Genomic DNA, 22,453 nt, shown 5'->3' on the forward strand with positions numbered 1-22,453 from the left:
TTCCAAATACATTTTAGTGAATAAAGTAATTAAGTAACTCGTGGTTAACTGGTTTTTCATTATTTAATAGACATCTGTTAAAATGTGACTATAGTCTGCTTAATTGTGACACTAAAGAAGAAAAGAGGTATCAAAACTGAAAAGGGAATATTAATAGTTCTAATTGTTAGTAATCTGAACTGCTAAGTCTAGCTTTAAAAAATGTAAGTGTAAGATTAAAGCAGAGAGGAAAACAGAATGTTTCTATCTGACAAAGAAAATAGGTATGATCCTTGAGAAGGGGCTACATGGCTGTCAGCTCCTGCTGTCGATGGGGAGAACTCAGAGCTTCTCCGGCTTCTAGCAGGGAGGTCTCCCACTGAAGGAGAAAAACAAGGGCGGGCAGTGACCTCACCTTGCTGATCTGACTCTGCATTCCGAGAGACGAGGGCACTGATTGCTGGAAATGTGATGCTGGACATGGCGGCCACGGTCCCTGCTGCCCACATCATCCTGCAATGACAGGACAGGCACAGTCAGGCAGCAGGCCAGCCTCAAAGAGCTCACTATTCAGAATGCAATCAGTGGCAAAAGTACAAATGCCTTCTGTTTTCTCCTGTTACATTTTATTTATTTTTTTGTCTCTAAAAAGGCATTCTTTTTTAAACCTACAAGGTTACACATCACATTGCAGAAAACTAATGGCCTAGGATGCGGACAGAAGGGCCAGGAAACCTTTGTTTATTGATTTTACTTCTTTTACAAACTTTTCTTCTCCCTGGTCTCCCTATTGCCGTCTTTAGACATAACCTCAATGAAGTTCGCAAGGAGATTTTTGTTTCTATAAATATCACATTTTCTCCACTGACTTCTCATTTTTTCTTTGTACCTCTCAAAGGCTCACCTTCCCACTGCCCTTGAGCTACACAGTTTGCTACCCCTCAACAGCATGGTGTGCCTCCAACTGGAAAAACAGACCCTGCTTTCCTCTTTAGACCTTTGTCCTTCTCTCAATAAAAGAGTTTTAACAGTATGAAGTGTGAGTGAGTAAAGTGAGGCCCCAACTTTGGGATGATCATTACTGAAAAAGAAAAACCTTATATGATGACAGTCTTTTTAACACTGCATGGATGTGACTAAATCACCTACTGAGCCAAAGTTCACAGGAGCAAAGTCAAAAAGAACAAGGAGAATCAAACAAGTTAATCTGGTAAAAAGTCACAGACAGCTACGGGCAGTGGCTCATGACTGTAATCCTAGCACTTCCGGAGGCCAAGCCAGGAGGATTGCTTGAGCCCAGGAGTTCAAGACTAGCATGGGCAACATGAGACCTTGTCTGTACAAAAAAAAAAAAAAAAAAAATCAAAATATTAGCCAGGCGTGGTGGTGCATGCACATACTCCCAGCTACTCAGGAGGCTGAGGTGGGAGGATCGCTTGAGCCTGGGAGCTTGAGGCTGCAGTAAGCCATGATTGTGCCACTGTACTCTGGCCTAGGCAACAGAACCAGACCCTCTCTCTTAAAAAAAAAAAAAAAGAGCAAGCGGATCAAATGAAATTCCGAAATTCCGAATGGGCACATGTACTTACTCCCCAAACTAAACACTGATAACTAAGGCAATTCTAGTTTCTCTAAATTATGTTGTCTGTTTATGTGTCCAAAGTAAGGACCAGCTCTACCATCTAAAATGGAGATGGCATTTCTGCATTTGCCCACCAGGCACATGGAGAAACCTGCCACATTAACAAAACAAAACTCACAATTCCTTCTATTTTTTCTTATTCCACTGAGCTTATTTTGACCTTCCTTGCTGTTTATGGGAATCTAATATGGTAGTAATAACTGCGGCAGAATGCACATGGTTTTGGAAGAAATCTTTGTGTTCAAACTCAAATGATTTATTAAGGTTATGTTATTGCCTCAAGGTCACTCAATTAATGATAGCTAATGATAGTCAATGATAGTGAAGCTTGCCATAATCAGTCATTTTTTTGTATCTTTTTGTTTTGCTTTTGACTATATTCAGTGTCTCAAAATTGGCGTATGTGGCCAGGTGAGGTGGCTCATGCCTATAATCCCAGCACTTTGGGAGGCTGAGGCGGGCAGATCACAAGGTCATGAGTTCGAGATCAGCCTGGTCAACATGGTGAAACCCCGTCTCTACTAAAAACACAAAAATTAGCTGGGCGTGGTGGTACACGCCTGTAATCCTAGCTACTCAGGAGCCTGAGGCAGAAGAATTTCTTGAACTCAGGTGGCAGAGGTTGCAGTGAGCTGAGATCGTGCCACTGCACTCCAGCCTGGGCAACAGAGTGAGACTCCGTCTCAGGGAAGGGAAAAAAAAAAACTGGCATATGCTTTAAAAAGCAGACATAAAACTTTATTTGGGGGCTGGAGGGAAGAGAGAGATACATTCAATTAAGGAACAATTCTGTGAAAGTCCAATGACATGAAGGCAGTCTTTATAAATAATCCTGTTATCTAGCTACACATTTCCCCAAATTAAAGCCTAATGGTTTCTGCAACGTTGAATACACCAAACCAGTAAAATAACCCTTGCTTCCTTCTCATCATACCCGTCCACCCCAAGCTCCCTAAGAGGCATCTGTCTGGCAGTTTATGAGAATCTAAGAGTGAGGCTTACCAGGCCTGAGATCCGAAACCGTACCAGGCTAACTGGAGCATCTGGAAGCCCAAGCCAAGGAGGACAGTATTCTTATTTCCTAATGATCTCATCAAGATGCTAAGAAAGGCCGTCTGCAAATTAAAGGAGACAACTCTGAAAAACCACATCAACACACAGAATTAAAATACAAGCTCTGTGTGTGAAGACCTTTCCCTGATGACCAGGGACCTCTAAGGGCACACTGCCTGACCTGCGACTTCAGAGTCTGGACAGAACTGATGACTCTCTACAGGGGTGGAGTGTTGGGGGCTCCCAGCCTGACCTGGGGCTCAACGCTTTCAGCCCCCTCCCTAAGAAGCCTGTCTACCTGGTGCTCTGCTGGCACTTCCCGAAAGAATATCACAACTGTTCACCAGTTACCATGATTGACAGGGACAGCCTCAGTCTCTTTGGAGAAATGCTAATCACTTAAATATCTGTGAATAGCAAACTCCTGCTGAACATTTACAGAACATAAGAGCTTCTGCTGGAAGGTTATGAAGTTGGAATTGATGTAAGTTTGATTTTAACAAATATATACTCTGCTAAATATAACTAGAGTGAGACAGTCTGAAAAGGGATTGGATAAAAGATTGGGCTGGCCGGGTGCAGTGGCTCACGCCTGTAATCCCAGCACTTTGGAAGGCCGAGGCAGGCAGATCACGAGGTCAGGAGTTCGAGACCAGCCTGGCCAGAACAGTGAAACTCTGTCTCTACTAAAAATACAAAAATTAGCCAGGCATGGTGGCGCATACCTGTAGTCCCAGCTACTTGGGAGGCTGAGGCAGTAGAATCACTTGAACTCGAGAGGTGGAGGTTGCAGTGAGTCGAAATCACACCACTGCACTCCAACTCCAGCCTGGGTGACAGAGGGAGACTCCATCTCAAAAAAAAAAAAAAGATGGCTGGGCTAACTAACTAGAGTTAATGTTTGATTTTGTAAAAAACCAAAATGATCAACTTGAAAGGTTAACATAATTTACATTTGCAACACATTTCAACAAAAACAAAAATGGCCTTTGCCTTGATGCATTCCCATAAGCCTTGTCAAATGGAGTATTTTCGTAAAGCAGTTTTGCAGCCTTCTCATTTCTCCCTGAGAGAGGGTTACCACAGAAGAATGCTCTGCTTCCCTGGTAGCCATTTCAGGGAAACAACCCGTAGGCAGTACCACACAATACAGTGAATGTGCCTCAGCACAACAGTGAATTAATTTGAGGACAATATGCTTCACCTTTTCCGGTACTGTATTTACAATAGATGGGGAAATGGTTAATGCTCTTTACTCACTGAAAATTTTATATATGTATATATTTTCCCCCCCTCTCTTTTGAGACAATCGTACTCTGTCACCCAGGCTAGAGTGCAGTGGCACCATCTCGGCTCCCTGCAACCTCCACTTCCCAGGTTCAAGCGATTCTCCTGCATCAGCCTCCTGAGTAGCTGGGATTACAAGAACGTGCCACCACACCCAGCTGATTTTTGTATTTTTAGTACAGACAGGGTTTCACCATATTGGCCAGGCTGGTCTGGAACTCCTGATCTCAGGTGATCCACCTGCCTCGGCCTCCCAAAGTGCTGGGATTACAGGTGTGAGCCACCATGTCCGGCCCTCACTGAATATATTTTAATGCTCTGATTCATATTTCTTTAGTCCTGGGAACAGTAGGAGTTGAAGCAGTTACCAATTTTCATTTCTGCTTTTCACTTCTACTTACATTTCAAGATTAAAATAACACTGAAACATTTTCTTAGTTGATTTTGCAATCCAGAGATAGATTATAATTATTTACTATTTTGGATGATGTAAAAGCAAATAAAATAATTAACCCAGCAGAGGTTATGACAAATATTCTAAAAAGTAGGGAAAGTTGTATCAAACTTCTCCTAAATCATCTTCTCCGAGAAAACACTAAATGGCAGATGACACCGGTGCAAGGGGAGCGCCAGAGGCCCCCAGGGGCCTGGGATGGGGAACCACTGTGGTGAGAAGGCTTAGGCAGTGGCATCGGGCCAGGGCCCCTGAGCTGAGAGAGGCAAGGCTGAAGACAAGGAGTGGATGCCAGTCACCAAGCTGGGCTGCCTGGTCAAGGACATAATTTTTAAAACATTGTTTTAAAAAAAAACATAAAAAATTTCCCCTAAATTACACCCTCAAAAAAGAAAATAACCTCAACACATTATATAAGAAGGAATAGTTTTGTGGACCACATTCACATCAGTTTTCTTGATCTGGTATTACACTATAGCTGTGCAAGACCTTACCATAGCAGGGGGTGAGGGACTGAGGTAGCAGTTCAGGGAATATCTCCCTGTATTTTTATATGTGGCTTCCTGTGAAACTATGGTTATCAGGATTTTTTTTAATTTTTAAAGTATAGATAAAATGATACTCACCTGAGCCACAATAGACAGAATTCCTACCATAGCTATGAATGCTGCAATTTTAACAGATCCAAAACCTATGACCTAAGGGAATGGAATGAAAACACTTTAGTAATATAGATATTATAAAATAATAAGGAATATTATGTTCTATTACAGTAAGTTGAGGAAAATTCATAAAACCAGTGGCAAATTAAGACAGTGCTGAAAGCTGAACCTGTGTAACCACTAATTTATATCTAAAACTGATATAAGAAATCGTTATAAGCAGGAACAACTTATTTTCAGACATTTTCTATTATATGTCTACCTGTTGTTTTATATATCCTCTCCATCCTCAAACCACAAATTGGTAAATATAATGATATCAAGTAATAAAAAATGAAAGAAAATGACTGACTTTTGATGCTACCAATACAGCACTACTCATTAGCAAAGCTAGTGGCTTTCAACTTTGCCTGCACATTAAAATCATGATGTGAGCAAAAGACAAGGGATAAGGAGAGCAAGGGAAGGAGAGCAGTGAGATGCTGGAAGACCACTGGAGACCAATTAAATCAGGCTCTCTGAGGGTATGACACAGGCACTGGTATGTTTTAAAAGCTCCCATGGTGATTCTAACAAGCAGCCAAAGTAACCAGGCAATGATTTCTAAGCCTCTGACCATAACAGTATCTCTGAAATGTCTACAACTTTTAAGTCTTAAATATCAAGTTTTTAAAAAGTTAGCTTATTTTGGGGCTGGGCGCGGTGGCTCATGCCTGTAATCCCAGCACTTTGGGAGGCCGAGGTGGGCGGATCATCAGGTCAGGAGTTCGAGACCAGCCTGACCAACACGGTGAAACCCCATCTCTGCTAAAAATACAAAAAATTAGCCAGACGTGGTGGCGCACGCCTGTAATGCCAGCTACTCAGAAGGCTGAGGCAGGAGAACAGCTTGAACCCGGGAGGCAGAGGTTGCAGTGAGCCAAGATTACGCCATTGTATTCCAGCCTGGGCAACAAAGCGAGACTTCGTCTCAAGAAAAAAAAAAAGTTACATTATTTTGCCCTATATTAAAATTCAGGAAAAGGACTTTAAAAATTATGGGATTAAATTATATACATTGTTCTCATTTCATAAATGAGTGTCTTGCTTCCAGGCACACAACTGGCTAATGAAAAAGACCTAGGAAAACTATCAGAATGAAGAATTTAATATATTTCATTTTTAAATATCACCAGAAAAAGAGGAATTTATCTTAGGAGGATACTTGCTCTGTCAAAGTAAACTATTAGGAAAAGGCCTGCCTTGCAGTGAAATCAGTAAAAGAGCACAGGATGCAAAGGAAGGCAGTTTAGGTCTGAGCAATCCCAGAGAGCTGAAGAACGGTGGGAAAGGGGAAGTTTTTGGTTTTCTTTTTTTTTAAATGCCTTAAGTCAATTATCTATTTTGAGGGACAAAATGGGGTATAAATTTTTTTAAAGTGTAAAAGACTCTAGAGAGGGAAGATTTTGATTAATGCTTTTGAGCCCCTCTGAAGTCCACAGCAGCAGTTGAGCCATGACCTACTGAAGATGCCTCAGCAAGCTGGCTTCAGTCAGACTTGGAACAAGGGCATGTCTGAAATAAGTTTTATCTGTTAAATTTAATATTATTAAAGATTTAAAACATTACAGTATATGAATGTTACAGCAACTTTATGCACAACTGTCAAAACTTGGAAGCAAGTAAGGTGTCATTCAGTGGCAAATCCAAACAAATGCCAAAAACAAAATGAGCTATCAAGCCATGAAAGAACATTAAATGCATATTATTAATTGAAAGAAACCAATCTAAAAAGGCTACATACTGAATGAAAAAGGCAAAACTATGGAGACAATAAAGAGATCAGTGGTTGCCAGGGGTTGGTGGTGCAGGGAGAGATGAACAGGCATAGCACAAGGGATTTTTGCAGTGAAAATTCACTGTGTTGATACTGTAAGGGTGGATACGTTATCATGTCATCATACATTTGTCCAAACCCATAGAATGTACAACACTAAGCATGAATCCTAATGTAAACTGTGGACTTTATGTTAAGATAATTTGTCAATGTAGGTTCATCAGGTGTAAAAATTTCCCCACCCCGGTGGCAGATGTTGATAGTGGAGGAGGCTATGCATGTGTGGGGATAGGGGATATATGGGAAATCTCCATATTTTACTCTCAATTTTGCTGTGAACCTAAAACTGTTGTAGAAAAATAGTCTATTAAAAAAAAAAACAAAAACAAAACTGGCTGGGCATGGTGGCTCATGCCTGTAATCGTAGCACTTTGGGAGGCTGAGGCGGGTGGATCACTTGAGGTCAGGAGTTTGAGACCAGCCTGGCCAACATGGTGAAACCCTGTCTCTACTAAAAATACAAAAATTAGCTGGGCATGGTGGTGCATGCCTATAATCCCAGCTACTCGGGAGGTTGAGACAGGAGAATCGTTTGAACTTGGAAGGTGGAGGTTGCAGTGAGCCAAGATCATGCCATTGGACTCCAGCCTAGGGGACAAGAGCAAAACTCTGTCTCAAAAAAAAAAAAAAATTATGTTTCTGCTAATTCTGATTCTCAAGAAAAAAAATTTCCCACAGTAATTATCTTACTATAAATCATTGCATTAAAGGTGCCCTGTTTAGTAATCATATGCCAGCACCTACATTTATAACTAGAAGCAAGTTCACATGTTTTTTCCTCTGCAGTGGTTTCCTCAAAATATCTTTAGACAAATCTCCATCTTTGATTTTCCTGGTATTGAAAGGCTACTAGCCACTCACTACTCACCTGCCTAAGATAGAGAAAAAAACTTGAATACTGTCCAGCTTCAGGAAGGTATGAAAGAAACACGGTGATGCAGATTAGTAAGACAGTAGAATCTTTTCCAACTTTCTTCAACGACTGAGAATAAGCAGAAAGAACACACTTAAAATGCCAATACCCATTTATGTTGCCAATGTTCTGGGACATTAGCTTCATTATTTTGATCTATTAAGATGAATAACAAAAGTCAAATGGTAATAAAAGGAAGTTCTATCACCATCTTTCTGAGAAAGTTACAAGTCTTAATTTCAGAGGTATGTATTTCAAATCATATAGCTAAAAAGAAGGAGAAAAAAAAAACCCCACAAAACACACTTATTCATCTTTGTTAACACACTGATTAAAATTCCTGAACAGATCCTGAACTTTCTATAAACAAAACCTGGAAATACATTCCTACAGAACCTTTTAAGAAAATCACTTCTCTCGATTCATAATGTAACTTCTTTAAAGTCATATTCAGTACAGAGGTTTCCATATATGTAAATTCACTCTATTCTTCAAAGTGTTCATATTCAATTTATCTGTATATCTGGTAGACAGATAAGTATGCTCCAGCCATAGGGTCAAACTGGTAAGAACTTGTTGAATGTTACAACCTTGTTGAAAAATCCTTCTTACATACACAGGATTGTTGAATAGAACCAAATGGTAAGTTAATACCAAAGGAATGGAAAGTGCTGCAGAGTTTCTGGTCATCAGACCATAGCTTTTATGTAATTAATAGCAAAAGCAGCTAATGTTTGTTGAGACTTTGCTGGGCAACAGACACTACGCTAGTTAATTTATACACATTAACAATAATCCTCACAATTGCCCTGAAAAGTAAGCCACAGTAGCTCTACTTCACAGAGGAGCTTTGATGTGTAACTTGATCACTACAAAAGAAGGTGGGAAGCCTAACTGGCTGGCTCCCAACCCCACTACTGGCTTCCTTCTCTAAATATTTCTTTTGGTGTCTGACATTGTGACAATAATATAACAGGCAGGATCCCTAGGTCATGCGCTCGTGGTATTTCAGAAAAAGTAATTTTTAACTAATTAAATGAATTTTTCTGAAAGGTAAACTTGGGGGACAAAAAGTGAAAACCAAACCGCTGGTTCTTTTCTTTGTGTACAAATTTTTTTTTTCCCCAAGAACAATTTCAAACCAGGTAGGGTAGAGAGAAGGTGAGACATAAGATACTTTTTCCAGCTGTGTGACACATCACCTTCCCATGCCAAAAAAAAAAGAAGGGGGTGGAGGAGAGGAGAGGGAGGGAAGGAGGGAAGGAGGGAGGGAGAGAGTGAGAGAGGGAGAGAGGGAGGGAGACAGGGAGGGAGAGACATATTATAGAAAACAATAATCTGTAACATACAAATTAAACATCTCTGGTCAAAATTAAAATAACTCATTCAAACCAAAGGCATTTATCCTTTTTGAGTTAAAATGAGTGAAAATGACCACTTCAAATGATCACTTTCACTCATTTTGTTTAAAAAGGATGAAAACAACCATGCAAAAAGAAACTTTCTTCCCAAATTCTCATCAAGAATTAACTAGACATTTTCTCTCTCTTCCCTTAAGACATGCTTAAGTACCAATTCTATATGTTTCTTAATACAAAGACTAAATCCCTTACTTGCAATTAATTTTGTTTTTCTATTTTTACTAAAGAAATAACTCAACAACTGCTAGGATCTTTGAGACTGCACATACATACTTTCATTTGCTTGGCTTAGAAAGACATTTAGGAAAGTAAATATTTCCATATTTTTATTTACCGCAAAAGGGTCCGCTTGTTTCCAAGAAATCTGAGCTCCCCAGGAAACCGGTCTCATTTTCTCAGGCAGAGATTCTGGAACAGCCACTAAGATGAAGCAGATGTCCAGAAGAGCCACCACTGTAGCCACCAGCACAACGAGGCTGTCTCCATAACTGGCAGAAAGATATGCTCCAATGGCCGGGCTGCTGACAAGACTAGCCGCAAAGGTGGCTGAGACCTGTGGGAAAGCACACTCTCACCCAGGGTCCCACAGGTGAACCCCTGTGGGGAAAGCATCTCCTTACCCAGGTCCTGCCTGCTGCAGGTGCACACCTTCAGGAAAGCACACTCAACCAGGCTCCCACAGGTGCATACCTGCAGCCATGCCTCCCTGGCTTTAAGTAAGACAAAAGAAATGTGTTGCATATAAATTTTAAGAATGAAAAAGAATTAAAGGGATTTAAGAATGTGTTCACAAACTATTAACTAACTGGAGATACCCTGCAGAGCTACAAGAGTAAAAAACAATTATCTTATTAGAAATAAAAACTGTAAAAACCTTCCCCACAAATAAAACATTAGCTCTTTGGTCTTCTTTAACTGGGGACTGGGGATGTGAGACGGTATGAAAAGAATTCCTGTAGGGCTGATGACAAAACCTATGAACTACTCAGGGACTGTGCTTGATTTAATCTTCTAAAAACACTGCACCGTTTGAACATTTTATCATGTGGTGGTCATTTCATTAGCACTGCTGGGGGTCAGGGGGAACCATCTGCTATTCTTAGAAAAAAAACTATTAACAACAAAGAATTCGTTGAGGTGGAAGTTGAAGCTTTTTGACTAGACAGCTGTAGATTTGTCTCTCTGTCACCACCTGACCACAGAACCAGCTAAGCACACCCACAACCTAAAGCCACAGTGAAGCCCTTCACACTGCATTTCTATAAGCATGTGGAATGCCCACTTTATTTAGAACACAATCTGAATGGTCAGATGCTTATTGGGCAAACTCCAAATTATAACCACACTAAATGTCAAATGCATATCTCTAAGTTAGCTTTTTAAACTTCTAATGGATTTTATTAAAAATCACAAAAATTCTGGCAATAAAAAAATGTTTCATCCATCATCTCCCAACTGAATAAAAAAACACTATATCTGAAATTAGTATTATACTAAAAGTACTGTAAAAGCTAAAAATAAGTATTCTTGAAGGGAAAAAAAAAGAATGTGGAAAATTCCAATTTGGGGAATAGGAATCCTTCATTCAATATTTACTGAGTATCTACTATGTACCAGACAAAGACGACAAAGCTCTTGCCCTCAGTTTTTCCCGCTTTATTCAAGAATATCAGGGCAACCAAATAACTGCATTATAAACTGCAACGACATGCAAAGTTATGGGAACATTCCTACACTCTTCTCAGGTGTTAGGGCAGCACTGCTGCAGCATCTTCAGGTGTTAAAGGGTCTATGGCCTCATGAAACTCTGCAAAATGTGTCTATCTTAAAGCCTAAAGTAGCCTACTTGCTTAGTTTGTTTTTTTATCTAAACTCCTCTTTCATTTAACATTCAATACAACTCTGATGAATAAATCTAAAGAATGATTTCACCACAACAAACTCTTAGTGTTAACTCACTTATTAATTTGACTAATCATTGCTGTAGCCCTGAAAGAATTACTACTTTCTTGGTTTAATGAAGAAGTTTGAGTAAGGAAGTTGCACATATTTTTATATTGTTCTTTAATGGGTCTCAAAATGCTCCTTAGAACTTGATTGACACATTCTGTAATTAATTGGCAATAAATTCTCCTATATCTGTAAGATAGGTAGACTGCAATCCAGGCAGCCTTGCATGCTGAGTTGCTTATGCTGGCTGGGAGCACACTTCAGCTGAGTGCTGTCTCAGTCCGGATGTGCACGCTCACTGATTTCTCTCAGTGCCCCTATGAGTAGACATTAATCCTAACTGCCATTACACAATGAGGAGCTGAGCTGGAGAGGGTAATGAAGTCACAGGCACTTCTGGTTAGAACTCTCTTAAATCTTTCCTGAAAGCACTACTGCTCAGCACAACAGCTGTGTGAATGGTTTCTCAGCTGAAAGGGAGGAACAAAAATCTAATAATACTGCAGAAAAATGAGTATCTCAACAGTATTTCCCATGCTGTAGAAGAAAGCTGTCCCTCACCACTCTGTTGGCCAAGCCTTATGGGCACATGTTGAACATAAACAACCTGCCTTCTTTTTTCTCTTTTTTTTTGGCGGGGGCGCGGGCAACTTTTGGAGTTGGCGAGGGTGGAATTTTTTTTTTTTTTTTTTTTTTTTTTTTTTTGAGGCGGGTCTGACTGTTGCCAGCCTGGAGGGCAGTGGCGCAATCTTGGCTTACTGCAACCTCCGCCTCCCGGGTTCATGCAATCCTCCTGCCTCAGCCTCCCAGGTAGCTGGGATTACAGGTGCACACCACCACGCTCGGCTAATTTTTGTATTTTTAGTAGAAACGGGGTTTCACCATGTTGGCCAGGATGGTCTTGATTTCTTGACCGTGTGATCTGCCCCCGCCTCAGCCTCCCAAAGTCCTGAGATTACAGGCGTGAGCCACCGCACCCGGCCTATTTCTGTTTTGGGTGTTCCTGAGTGAGCTCCAAATCTTGCCTTATTTGAAGCTTTCCTATCAGCTTCTATCTCTGTCCTCCTCCATCACGACTCTGGAGAAGCCCCTTTTTGGGGCATGGCATGAGAGGGACATTCAGGAGTGGAGGGAAGAAGCAAGGAGAGAGAGGGAAGGTAGAATAGTCAGAGGGAAGTGGGGTTGAAAGAGTAGTTTTCAAACTACTGATGTCTAAAGTCAACAAAGTAAAAACTGTTGTGTTCTGTGAAACGGTAGTAACTCATTTATATGCCCATCATTGATTCAGGAAGTTATTCATTCAGTCAGCAATGAATGAGAACTTACTCTACTCCAGGAAGCAGATTTAAAACACCCAGGAAAAGGAGATAAATAACCTAAGTTTCTGGCATTCAATCTCTCTCCAGCCTATTCCCCACAACCTAGCCATATCATCTTTCTTCTTCCACTTTCTTATTCTGAATGTTTTCAAATACAGAGGAGGATGGGAGAATCGTACAAAGCATACTTCCATGTCTCACAGGTTCAGGCTTGGAACACATACCCACCCATGCACAACCACATGCTATGCTATCTTTTCCCCGAACTATCTGAAAATAACTGGCAGAGTCCTGACACTGATGTAAAACACTTCAGCTATCTTCTAACAAGTCTTTCTTCTACATAACCATAATGCCATTACCATGCCTGAGAAAATTAGAAACACTGTCTGGTGTGAAATTATCAGAAAAACGGTCTCCTATAACTTTCGTTATTCAGCAACTATGTATTTGATGAATGAGTGAACGTAGTCCTTTTCTACATACCATGTCCCAAATGTATGTCCAAAACACACAACCACCAATAGAGTTAACAATGGATTAACATTGCTGAGGTTCAGCACCTCTCCAATTAAAATTAGGTGCACAAAGACTCGTGCACCTTGACTGCTTAACACTCCTCAGGATCAGATAACAAGAAACAAATCAGAATAATTTTTTTAAAAATTCAAATGTTCAATTGTAATCCCCATTGTTGAAGATGGGGCCTGGTAGGAGGTGACTGGATCATGGGGGCAGTTTCTCAGGAATGGTTTAGCACCACCTTCCTTGGTTGTAATAGTGAGTGAATTCTTTGAGATCTGGTCGTTTAAAAGTGTGTAGCACCTCCGTCTTCGCTCTCTCTTCCTCCTGCTTCAGTCATGTGAAGATGCCTGCTCCGGCTCTGCCTTCCATCATGAGTAAAAGCTTCCTGAGGCCTCCCCAGAAGCAGAAGCCTCTATGCTTCCTTTATAGCCTGCAGAACTGTGAGACAATTAAACCTCTTTTCTTTATAAATTACCCCGTCTCAGATATTTCTTTATAGCAGTGCAGGAAAGGACTAATAAACTCGCTTTCCAGTAAATTGCTAATACAATATTAATTACTATTCTGGTTAAAAAAATATATAGTCTATTATCTTACCCATCCATAAGCTGTACTTCGCCCGTGCTCCTGAGTGACATCAGCTACGTAGGCAAATATAACAGAGAACGTGACCGAGAAGACTCCAGACACAGAAATCATCGCAAAATACCACCTATAAAAAGAGTATTTTAATGACCCAAGAGAAAGGGAGTATATGTACACCTTTATTACCTGAGCCAAAGACATCATGTCAAGATTACACATAAAGAAATAAGTATACTTGTATATGTATATATACTTAAATATACCAAAAAAAATTTAAGACAGGAAGAAGTAGAAACATACTAATTTCATCATTGTTCAAAGGGGGTCAGTACATGCCCCCTAAAAAAAACAAAAGCAAGAGGAAAAACGGAAAGAATAAAGGAATTAGGTAAAAGTTTTATTTTTAAAGGTAGCCGACAGAAAAAAAACCTTCTCAAACATCCTAGCTATAAGTAAGAAAAAGACATACAACAAGTGATTTGAAGATCTACATAAAAGCAGAAATCATAATGAAAAATATTATATTAGTGTAATTAAGACCAAAAATTTCTATCATGTGATAGATGCTTTTTTAAAAACCTAGTTTAAAATTAACAAAGAAAAATCTTATAGAACAAAAAGTGGGGTTTACTTCAGGATAGACAAATATTTAATATTTAAAAATCTATAATATAATTATTCATTTTAGTAGCTCTAACGAGAAAAGGGGATCATAGATCACGAGGTCAGGAGATCGAGACCATCCTGGCTAACACGGTGAAACCCCATCTCTACTAAAAATACAAAAAATTAGCCAGGAGTGGTGGTGGGCGCCTGAAGTCCCAGCTACTCAGGAGGCTGAGGCAGGAGAATGGCGTGAACCCAGGAGGCAGAGCTTGCCAGTGAGCCAAGATTGCACCACTGCACTCCAGCCTGGGCAACACAGCGAGACTCCATCTCAAAAAAAAAACAAGAGAAAAGGCAAATAATATCCATTAATGCTATAAAGTCATCAAAATCTGACATGTACTCTTAATGTTTTTTAAAAATCTGTGTATACAATAGGAATATTTTTCAGTCTAAAAACTAGCTTAACACCTAATGACGAAACACTACAATACTCCCTTTTTATATATATAAAGAAAAATAAGACCAAAATCATCACTTTGATTTACTAATATTCATTAGTGAAAGCAATTAGCAAAAGCAGTGAGCAGTATGAAAACAGGAAGGAGATAAAATTACAGATGATATTAACATACCTAGAAAACCAAGCAATTAGAAGAGCTCATGTTGCAGCAGAACAAAAAGGATAAAATTTATAGGAACAAAACTTAACAAGAAATGTACAAGATCTAAAGAAAAAATTTTAAGCTAAAAAAAGGACTATTAAAAAGTCCCAACTCATTGGAAAAGCATGACATCTTGGACATAAAGACTCAATACCAAAAAATTCATCAACTCATAGAAAATAAAATGATTATGGGTACCCAATAAATTTAGAATGTGATAGATGTTAGCATGAAATTCCTACCAAATAATCAAACGAAAATATTTTCACACGAGCCCCCCCAAAAAAATATATTAATAGGATTAAAAACCAAAACAAAACTTCCATATGTAAGTGTGTTCTTCACATAAGAGCATCTCTGCAATAGGAATACACACCAAAATACCATCTCCTGTTATCCAAAAAAAACCAACTAAGTTACAGCTCACATGCAAATTCCGACCCACCTTCGGTAACTAAATGGGCTTTGGTCACATGCTAAATACTCTCCTGATTTATACAAAGGAAAAAAAAAAAAAAGGGCTAGGCACAGTGGCTCATGCCTGTAATCCCAGCACTTTGGAAGGCCGAGGCAGGTAACCAGGAGTCAGGAGTACAAGGGAAGTCTCACCAATATAGTGAGACCCCGTCCCTACTAAAAATACAAAAATTAGCCATCTGTAGTCCCAGCTACTCAGGAGGCTGAGGCAGGAGAATTGCTTGAACCTGGGAGGAAGAGGTTGCAGTGAGCCAAGATCATGCTACTGCACTCCAGCCTGGTCGACAGGGGAAGACACTCCATCTCAAAAAAAAGAAGGAAAAAAAACGAACTCAAATTCACATTATGATTTAAAATAGGCTATCAGCCTTACTATAGTATATTTTAAAGTGACTCCCGCCTATTATGATATAAACTATGTTTGTGTCAGTGCCCCATAGCGATGAGCTGACAAATATAATATATTTACAAAGTCAACTAAAAGCCACAGTGATGAAGACAGGAGATTGTTAGCCCATTTCCAGGGTTAAACTCCTATACCTGACATCATAGCAACATCAGCTGCCTGAAGAGGCATCTTTTATTTCTATTGCTTCACCTAAATAACTTATCTCAGACTTAATTCTAGAATGTCTTCACTTCCCCATTTATATAATGACAACTGTCCAAACTGGCTTTCAGTATTACCAGAGAAATCAAATGAAAACACAAGTACAACTGCTTTGTTAATAGTTAAGAAGTGCTCTGCAAATGTAAGTATAATTTACATGTGACTCAAAACAGGCAGTCGGGAGGTGAAGGACCAAGTCACTCACCATGGGCTGATCCTCATCAGCGGGATTGGGAAGCAGGTGAAGAATACAGTGCCGAGAAGAAAGGGTTTCCTCCCCCACACATCAGACAGGGCACCTATGAGTGGGGCACTCAAAAAAGAGAGCAGACCCTGGAGAAGAAACAAAAGAAAAGGTTAGTTTTGTAATTTGATCCCTCAACTACCTGTAATTCATATTTTCTAAATGCATTAGCTCTAATTCATTGTACTGGCCCCAAAACAGAATAATAATTTGAAACATTAAATACAAACTAATATTTAAAAAATAAAATTAGGCCTGGCATGGCGGCTCACGCCTGTAATCCCAGCACTTTGGAAGGCCAAGGCAAGTGGATCACCTGAGGTCAGGAGTTCAAGACCAGTCTGGCCAACATGGTGAAACCCCATCTCTACTAAAAATACCAAATTACAAAAAATTAGCTGGTCTTGGTGGCAGGCGCCTGTAATCCCAGCTACTCAGGAGGTTGAGGCAGGAGAATCACTTGAACCCGAGAGGCAGAGGTTGCAGTGAACCAAGATCACACCTTTGCACTCTAGGCTGGGCAACAAGAGCAAAACTCTTGTCTAATTAAAATAAAATATAAAATAAAATAATGTAAAAACAAAAATGTAAATGTTCTATCAGAAAGGGAAGGAAGAAGTAAAAAAGCTTGTTTTCCAGAAGGAATCAGAAAAGAGAGATGATATGATATATATATACACACACCCCCCCCGACATTTGGCCCTTAAGATGAACACACACCAAGCATATGGGAAGAAGCTAGAAATTTAAATCACTTTAATAAATATATATGGCATATCAATTCTGCACAAAACTCTGCATTAACTGGTACAATGACACCCAAATGAATGTACACCACATACTATCCCCAGGGCCTCACAGGGATAAAGAGGAGTGTACATATGCTTAATGCTCAAAAGAAAACAAGATTCTTTGTCAACTTTGTCAATCAAAGTAAAGTTCTCTCTGCCTGATGAGTTTAGGGAGAAGGAGATAATCCAACTTGAATAACAACTACAGTTGAAACTAAGGGGAAGAGTGTGAGACACAGGTAACACCACACAGAAGCATAGGAAGTCAAGGAACTCACATTCACTGCTTGCCCACTATTTGCCAGTCACTCTGTTGGCTGGCCACCTTCATTTCAAAGCAGCAGAGTGGGGAGAGCAGGGATGGACAAGAGTAGAAAAATGCTGATGAATAATGAAATAGGTGATGAGTACACAGATACTCATTACACGATTCTTTTGTGTATCTGAATTTCCATGATACATTTTAAAAATTCCTCAGCACATCACATAAATAGGACACTCCAAAACCTGGCTCCTGACACACATCCTATGCTGTGGCTGCATGCAATACTTCCAGTTTTCTGGACATACAATGTTCCTGTGTGCCAATGGGCCTTTGCATGGGCCTTTGCATGCATGTCCATCCCACACTTGGAGCCTAGAAACTGCTAGTGATTCTTCCCAACCCTGGGAGAGAAGCACCTCCTCTCCTCTATCTAGTCTCTTAGTTCTTCTATTATGATTTCAACACTCCATTAAATCACTTGTTATTTGTCTATCTTCTCTACTGGACTCAAAATTGAGATTAAGGTCAGAAGGATGAGGTTTCTTCTTATCTCTGTACCCGGGGTGCCCATCACAGGGCCTGGTAAACACCGGTTTTCAAATACATTTGGTGAATTGAATAGAACTTTTCGGAGAAAATCAACTCACAGAAGTCTTCAAGTTCACATAGCTCAAAAGAAAGAGGAACAGATTCCAATACCCTATCAGCCACCAACTGATTAACCCAGGACAGCAGACAAACTGATAAGCGGAACGACTCAAAGTGAAGCAGCTTCGTTGTCTGGGGAAATACCCAAGGTTCATCATCTTGCACCAAGAAGAATAAGGACATGGGCACACATGGGTGGGTGAAGGAGGGGAAAGTTTAATAGGCAAATGAAAGAAGAGAGCTTCCTCATACAAAAGGATTATTATTAATACTTTATATAAAAGCAGCTGTTGGTAAGTTGAGCTTCAGGCACAGCTAGATGGACACAGGGAAGGAGTTGTTCATGTGGTGTCATCTGGGTTCTCTCACCAATTCTTAGTAAGGTGTCTCAACACAGTAAGCAGGACGGTTTTTGCAATCCTAGGCTTACTACAAGTTAAGTAACCCCAGTAGACTGAGAAAATCTCAATAGCTCTAGCAGGAAATTCCTCTGGAGAAATATCACTGATCTAGTTCGGATCATTTGCCCATTGTCCATGTATCTAGTTTAAATCACTACACAGCCAACCCTCTGTATATGCAGGCTCCATATCTATAGATTCATCCAATCATGGATGAAAAATATTTGGAAGAAAACAATTAAAAATAAGGATACAACAATAAAAAATACAAATTAAAAAAATACAGTGTAACAACTATTTACATAGTATTAGGTATTATAAGTGATCTAGAGATGAATTATAGTATAAGAAGACTGAGAATGAGTGGCCTAACAGGTAGAAAGAAAACTATGCTAGGCCAAGTGAAGAAAGCAAGTAAAGAAAGCCTTTTAAGAATGAAAAAGGGGCCAGGCGCGGTGGCTCACACCTGTAATCCCAGCACTCTGGGAGGTCGAGGTGGGCGGATCACCTGGCCAGGAGTTCAAGACCAGCCTGGCCATGGTGAAACCCTGTCTCTACTAAAAATACAAAAAATTTGCCGGGCATGCTGGTGTGCGCCTGTAATCCCAGCTACTTGGGAGGCTGAGGCAGGAGAGTCGCTTGAACCCAGGAGGCAGAGGTTGCAGTGAGCTGAGATCGCGCCATTGCACTCCAGCCTGGGCAACAAGAGCGAAACTCTGTCTCAAAAAAAAAAAAAAGGAAAAAGGATCAGAATAATTCTGGTAGAAAAGTGAGTGTGGAAGTCTACTTGTAATGAATGTAAGACAGTATGGGAAAGAAAGAAATGCGGTAGTAGACTGAGGAGAAAAGGAAAAGAGATTTTGTTTTTAAGACTGGAGAAACAGAATGCTTGTATGCTGGAAGGAATAATTTAGAGGGAAAATTTAAAATACTGGGGAAAAAAGGAATAATTGCTGAATTCCTGAGAATGGATGAGATATGTGAAGAAGCTGGCTTTAGCAAGGAACAAGGACAGTTCATCCTTAGAAACAGGAGAGGAGGTAGACTATATGAGAACAGATACACGTAGGTGGATGGTAGATGTGGTGATGGGAGATTGAAATTTCTCTTTGGATTACTTCTATTTATTTAGTGACATAGTTAAGGTAATCAGATGGTGGAAAAGGTATTGCCTCCAGACAGAGTAGCTAGAGAATTAAGTTTTCAAGGGTTGGGGTTTAGCCAACCAAGTGTGACAGAGTAAAAAGAGAGCAAGCTTTATATGCAAAGCAGTGATCATAATGATTGACCACAGAATTAAAGCCAAGAAAGATGAAAGTGAAGATACAGGGTTAGGGGTGACAGTGAAAGGCAGGTAGGATGGGTTTTCAGTGCTGATATATTGAGCTGTAGTACAAAATACAGGAAGCTAGAATGGTAAGGAGGTAGTGGTTATAAGCTAGAATGGTAAGGAGGTAGTGGTTGAATACTAGGGTATATAGAGAAACAGTATGTATAATGGTTAGAGTCTGGATGCTGGAAGCAATACTTTTTGGGATAAAATTCTGGTTTGAGCAATTGCATCTGTGAAACAACAGGCAAAGTATTTATCTTTATGTCTCAATTCACTTATCTATGAAAGGGAATAATGAGTACCTCTCTCTTAGAAAGTCTGCCATTATTAATACTACGTAATGGTTAGAGTTATTACAAGTGAATGGCTAACTTAGGGTGGAGGGAAATAGATCAAGGAACTGAAAGACCACTATTATTGGAAGGATAATCTGTGTGGATATTGAAACAACCAAGGAATAAGACAGGTCTTGGCCGGGCGCGGTGGCTCACGCCTGTAATCCCAGCACTTTGGGAGGTGAGGCGGGTGTATCATGAGGTCAAGAGTTTGAGATCAGCCTGGCCAACATGGTGAAACCCCGTCTCTACTAAAAACACAAAAATTAGCCAGGTGTGGTGGTGTGTGCCTATAATCCCAGCTACTCAGGAGGCTGAGGCAGGAGAATCACTTGAACCCGGACAGTGGGGAGTTGCAGTGAGCTGAGATGACACCGCTACACTCCAGCCTAGGCGACAGGGCAGGACTCCGTCTCAAAAAAAAAAAAAAAAAAAAAAAAGACAGGTCTTGAATATTGCTAAAATTTCCTATTCAGCCACTGGTAAGATTATATTGTCGCACATTAGTGGTAAACACAAATTACCTAAATTTGGTCATAATAGTTGTTAAAAACAAAATTTTTAAAGTATTGATTTTAAAACTAAGTTTAACGTAGAATATTTTTTAGTAAATTTTAAAATTTACCCAAATTGTTATTTCACAATTTTTTCTTTTATATTTGTAGAATATACTTCTTTTTTTTTTTTTTTTTTTTTTTTTGAGACGGAGTCTCGCTCTGTTGCCGAGGCTGGAGTGCAGTGGCCGGATCTCAGCTCACTGCAAGCTCCGCCTCCCGGGTTCACGCCATTCTCCTGCCTCAGCCTCCCGAGTAGCTGGGACTACAGGCGCCCGCCACCTACTTCAATAACAGCAACAAAAGGTTTCTCAACAATCTAGAATTGTTCAGAGTGAGTATGAAAAGTTATATTAGCAGTTCATAAAGGTCTGTTGTATGTGGCAACACAATACACTGTTATAAAGCATAATGTATTTATGGAAGTAGAAGGTAGTTCTTTCCAAGTTTATGAAAAAAAAAATTTCAGATTTTTAACTACTTCCCATTTTGAATTCATTGTTTCTTTCCAAGTTTATGAGAAAAAACATTTCAGATTTTTAACTACTTTCCATTTTGAATTCATTGTTTCTGATGTAAGTTAAATGTATTTTTACTTTAGGATTCTAATGGTTTTGTGAGGATTATTCCAAACAAAAAAGTGGTAAATTGGGAATTTTATTTAGAAATGTACTTATGCATAAACTCTATATGTTATTAACACTTTAGTCATAGTTCTCTGTTTAACTGGAAACAGAAAGTCTGTAAACTATTTCTAGGTTGTGTTTCACTTGTTTGTGTGTCCACAATGTTTGTTAAATAATAAAAGTACCCAAATGGGAGGATGTCTCTGGTTGGCCCGGCTAATTTTGTATTTTTAGTAGAGACAGGGTTTCTCCATGTTGGTCAGGCTGGTCTCAAACTTCCAACCTCAGGTGATCCACCCACCTCGGCCTCCCAAAGTGCTGGGATTACAGGTGTGAGCCACCGTGCCTGACCCAGCCTGACCTTTTTTTATGCAATGTGTCTTTCTGAACACTGTAGACCAAGCCCCAGAAGCTGCACCTGTGGGAAAGGCCATTATTTGTTATTTGTAGTCAGTCCAGGGAGATCCGAGGACCACAGTGGCTGCCAGTATGGGACTGAGTGAGGGGGCAAGCCCAGAGCGTTCAGCCATGGCTGAGCTGCACACCAGCACCATGGTAGCCATCCCCACCGATATGCCACATGGCCTGGCCTGCGCAGCAAGCTGCCCTGCGCACTGTGTACCGTCTCAAGGGCTGCAGGAAGGCCAAGTTACTGGCTGTATGAGAGTACCCCAGGAGCTCCTGAAAGATCTACTACCAGGACCAGTGCCCCCAGAGATGGAACGTTCAGAGAGCTCAACAAGGACCCAAACACCTTTAACTCCTCTTATAAGGCATCCAGATTCCTGATTATGCCTTTATGCAAGACTTGGCCAAGATGTATGAGCATCCTCTTGCTCTCACTAGCGCCAACCTCAGCTCCCAGGACAGTTCTCTGAATGTCATGGAGTTATAAGACCTCTGGCCTCAGTTGTCCTTGGTCATTGATGGGGGACTAACTAGGGATAGCCAGACCCCTGAGTGTTGCCTTGGCTCAACTGTGGTTGACTTATCTGTGCATAGAAAGTTAGGCATCATTCGTCCAGGCTGTGCCCTGGAAAGTACTCTAGCCTTCCTTCAACAGAGGTATGGGCTGCTCCCCTCACATGCATCCTACTTGTGAAACTCAGGAAGCAGGAAGGCCCATGGCCTGGTGCTGGATACCATGTGTCCGTCCACTGATAATTGCCAAGCCCTCATTTGCAGAGGCCACTGGAGCTCCTGCACTAGTCCGACTTTTTTTTTTTTTTTTT

The 22,453-nt window shown here is 40.3% G+C and overlaps 1 protein-coding gene and 1 pseudogene across 1 annotated transcript in view; one reads left to right on the top strand and one right to left on the bottom strand.

Annotated features, from left to right (window-relative positions):
- The window catches only part of HIATL1 (hippocampus abundant transcript-like 1), a 95,592-nt gene that overhangs the window by 4,077 nt on the left and 69,062 nt on the right, over window positions 1-22,453 (bottom strand). The window contains exons 4-10 of the mRNA XM_011999437.1: window positions 16,230-16,357; window positions 13,679-13,793; window positions 9,622-9,840; window positions 7,822-7,935; window positions 5,042-5,113; window positions 2,624-2,736; window positions 395-492 (exon numbers count right to left, since the gene is read on the bottom strand). Coding sequence (XP_011854827.1) covers window positions 395-492; window positions 2,624-2,736; window positions 5,042-5,113; window positions 7,822-7,935; window positions 9,622-9,840; window positions 13,679-13,793; window positions 16,230-16,357 — 859 coding nt within the window. The remainder of the gene's footprint in view (window positions 1-394; window positions 493-2,623; window positions 2,737-5,041; window positions 5,114-7,821; window positions 7,936-9,621; window positions 9,841-13,678; window positions 13,794-16,229; window positions 16,358-22,453) is intronic.
- On the top strand, window positions 21,711-22,323 carry LOC105553390 (annotated as a pseudogene).

The sequence above is a fragment of the Mandrillus leucophaeus genome, unplaced genomic scaffold (assembly GCF_000951045.1).
Source record: "Mandrillus leucophaeus isolate KB7577 unplaced genomic scaffold, Mleu.le_1.0 Scaffold593, whole genome shotgun sequence".
Taxonomy (NCBI): domain Eukaryota; kingdom Metazoa; phylum Chordata; class Mammalia; order Primates; family Cercopithecidae; genus Mandrillus; species Mandrillus leucophaeus.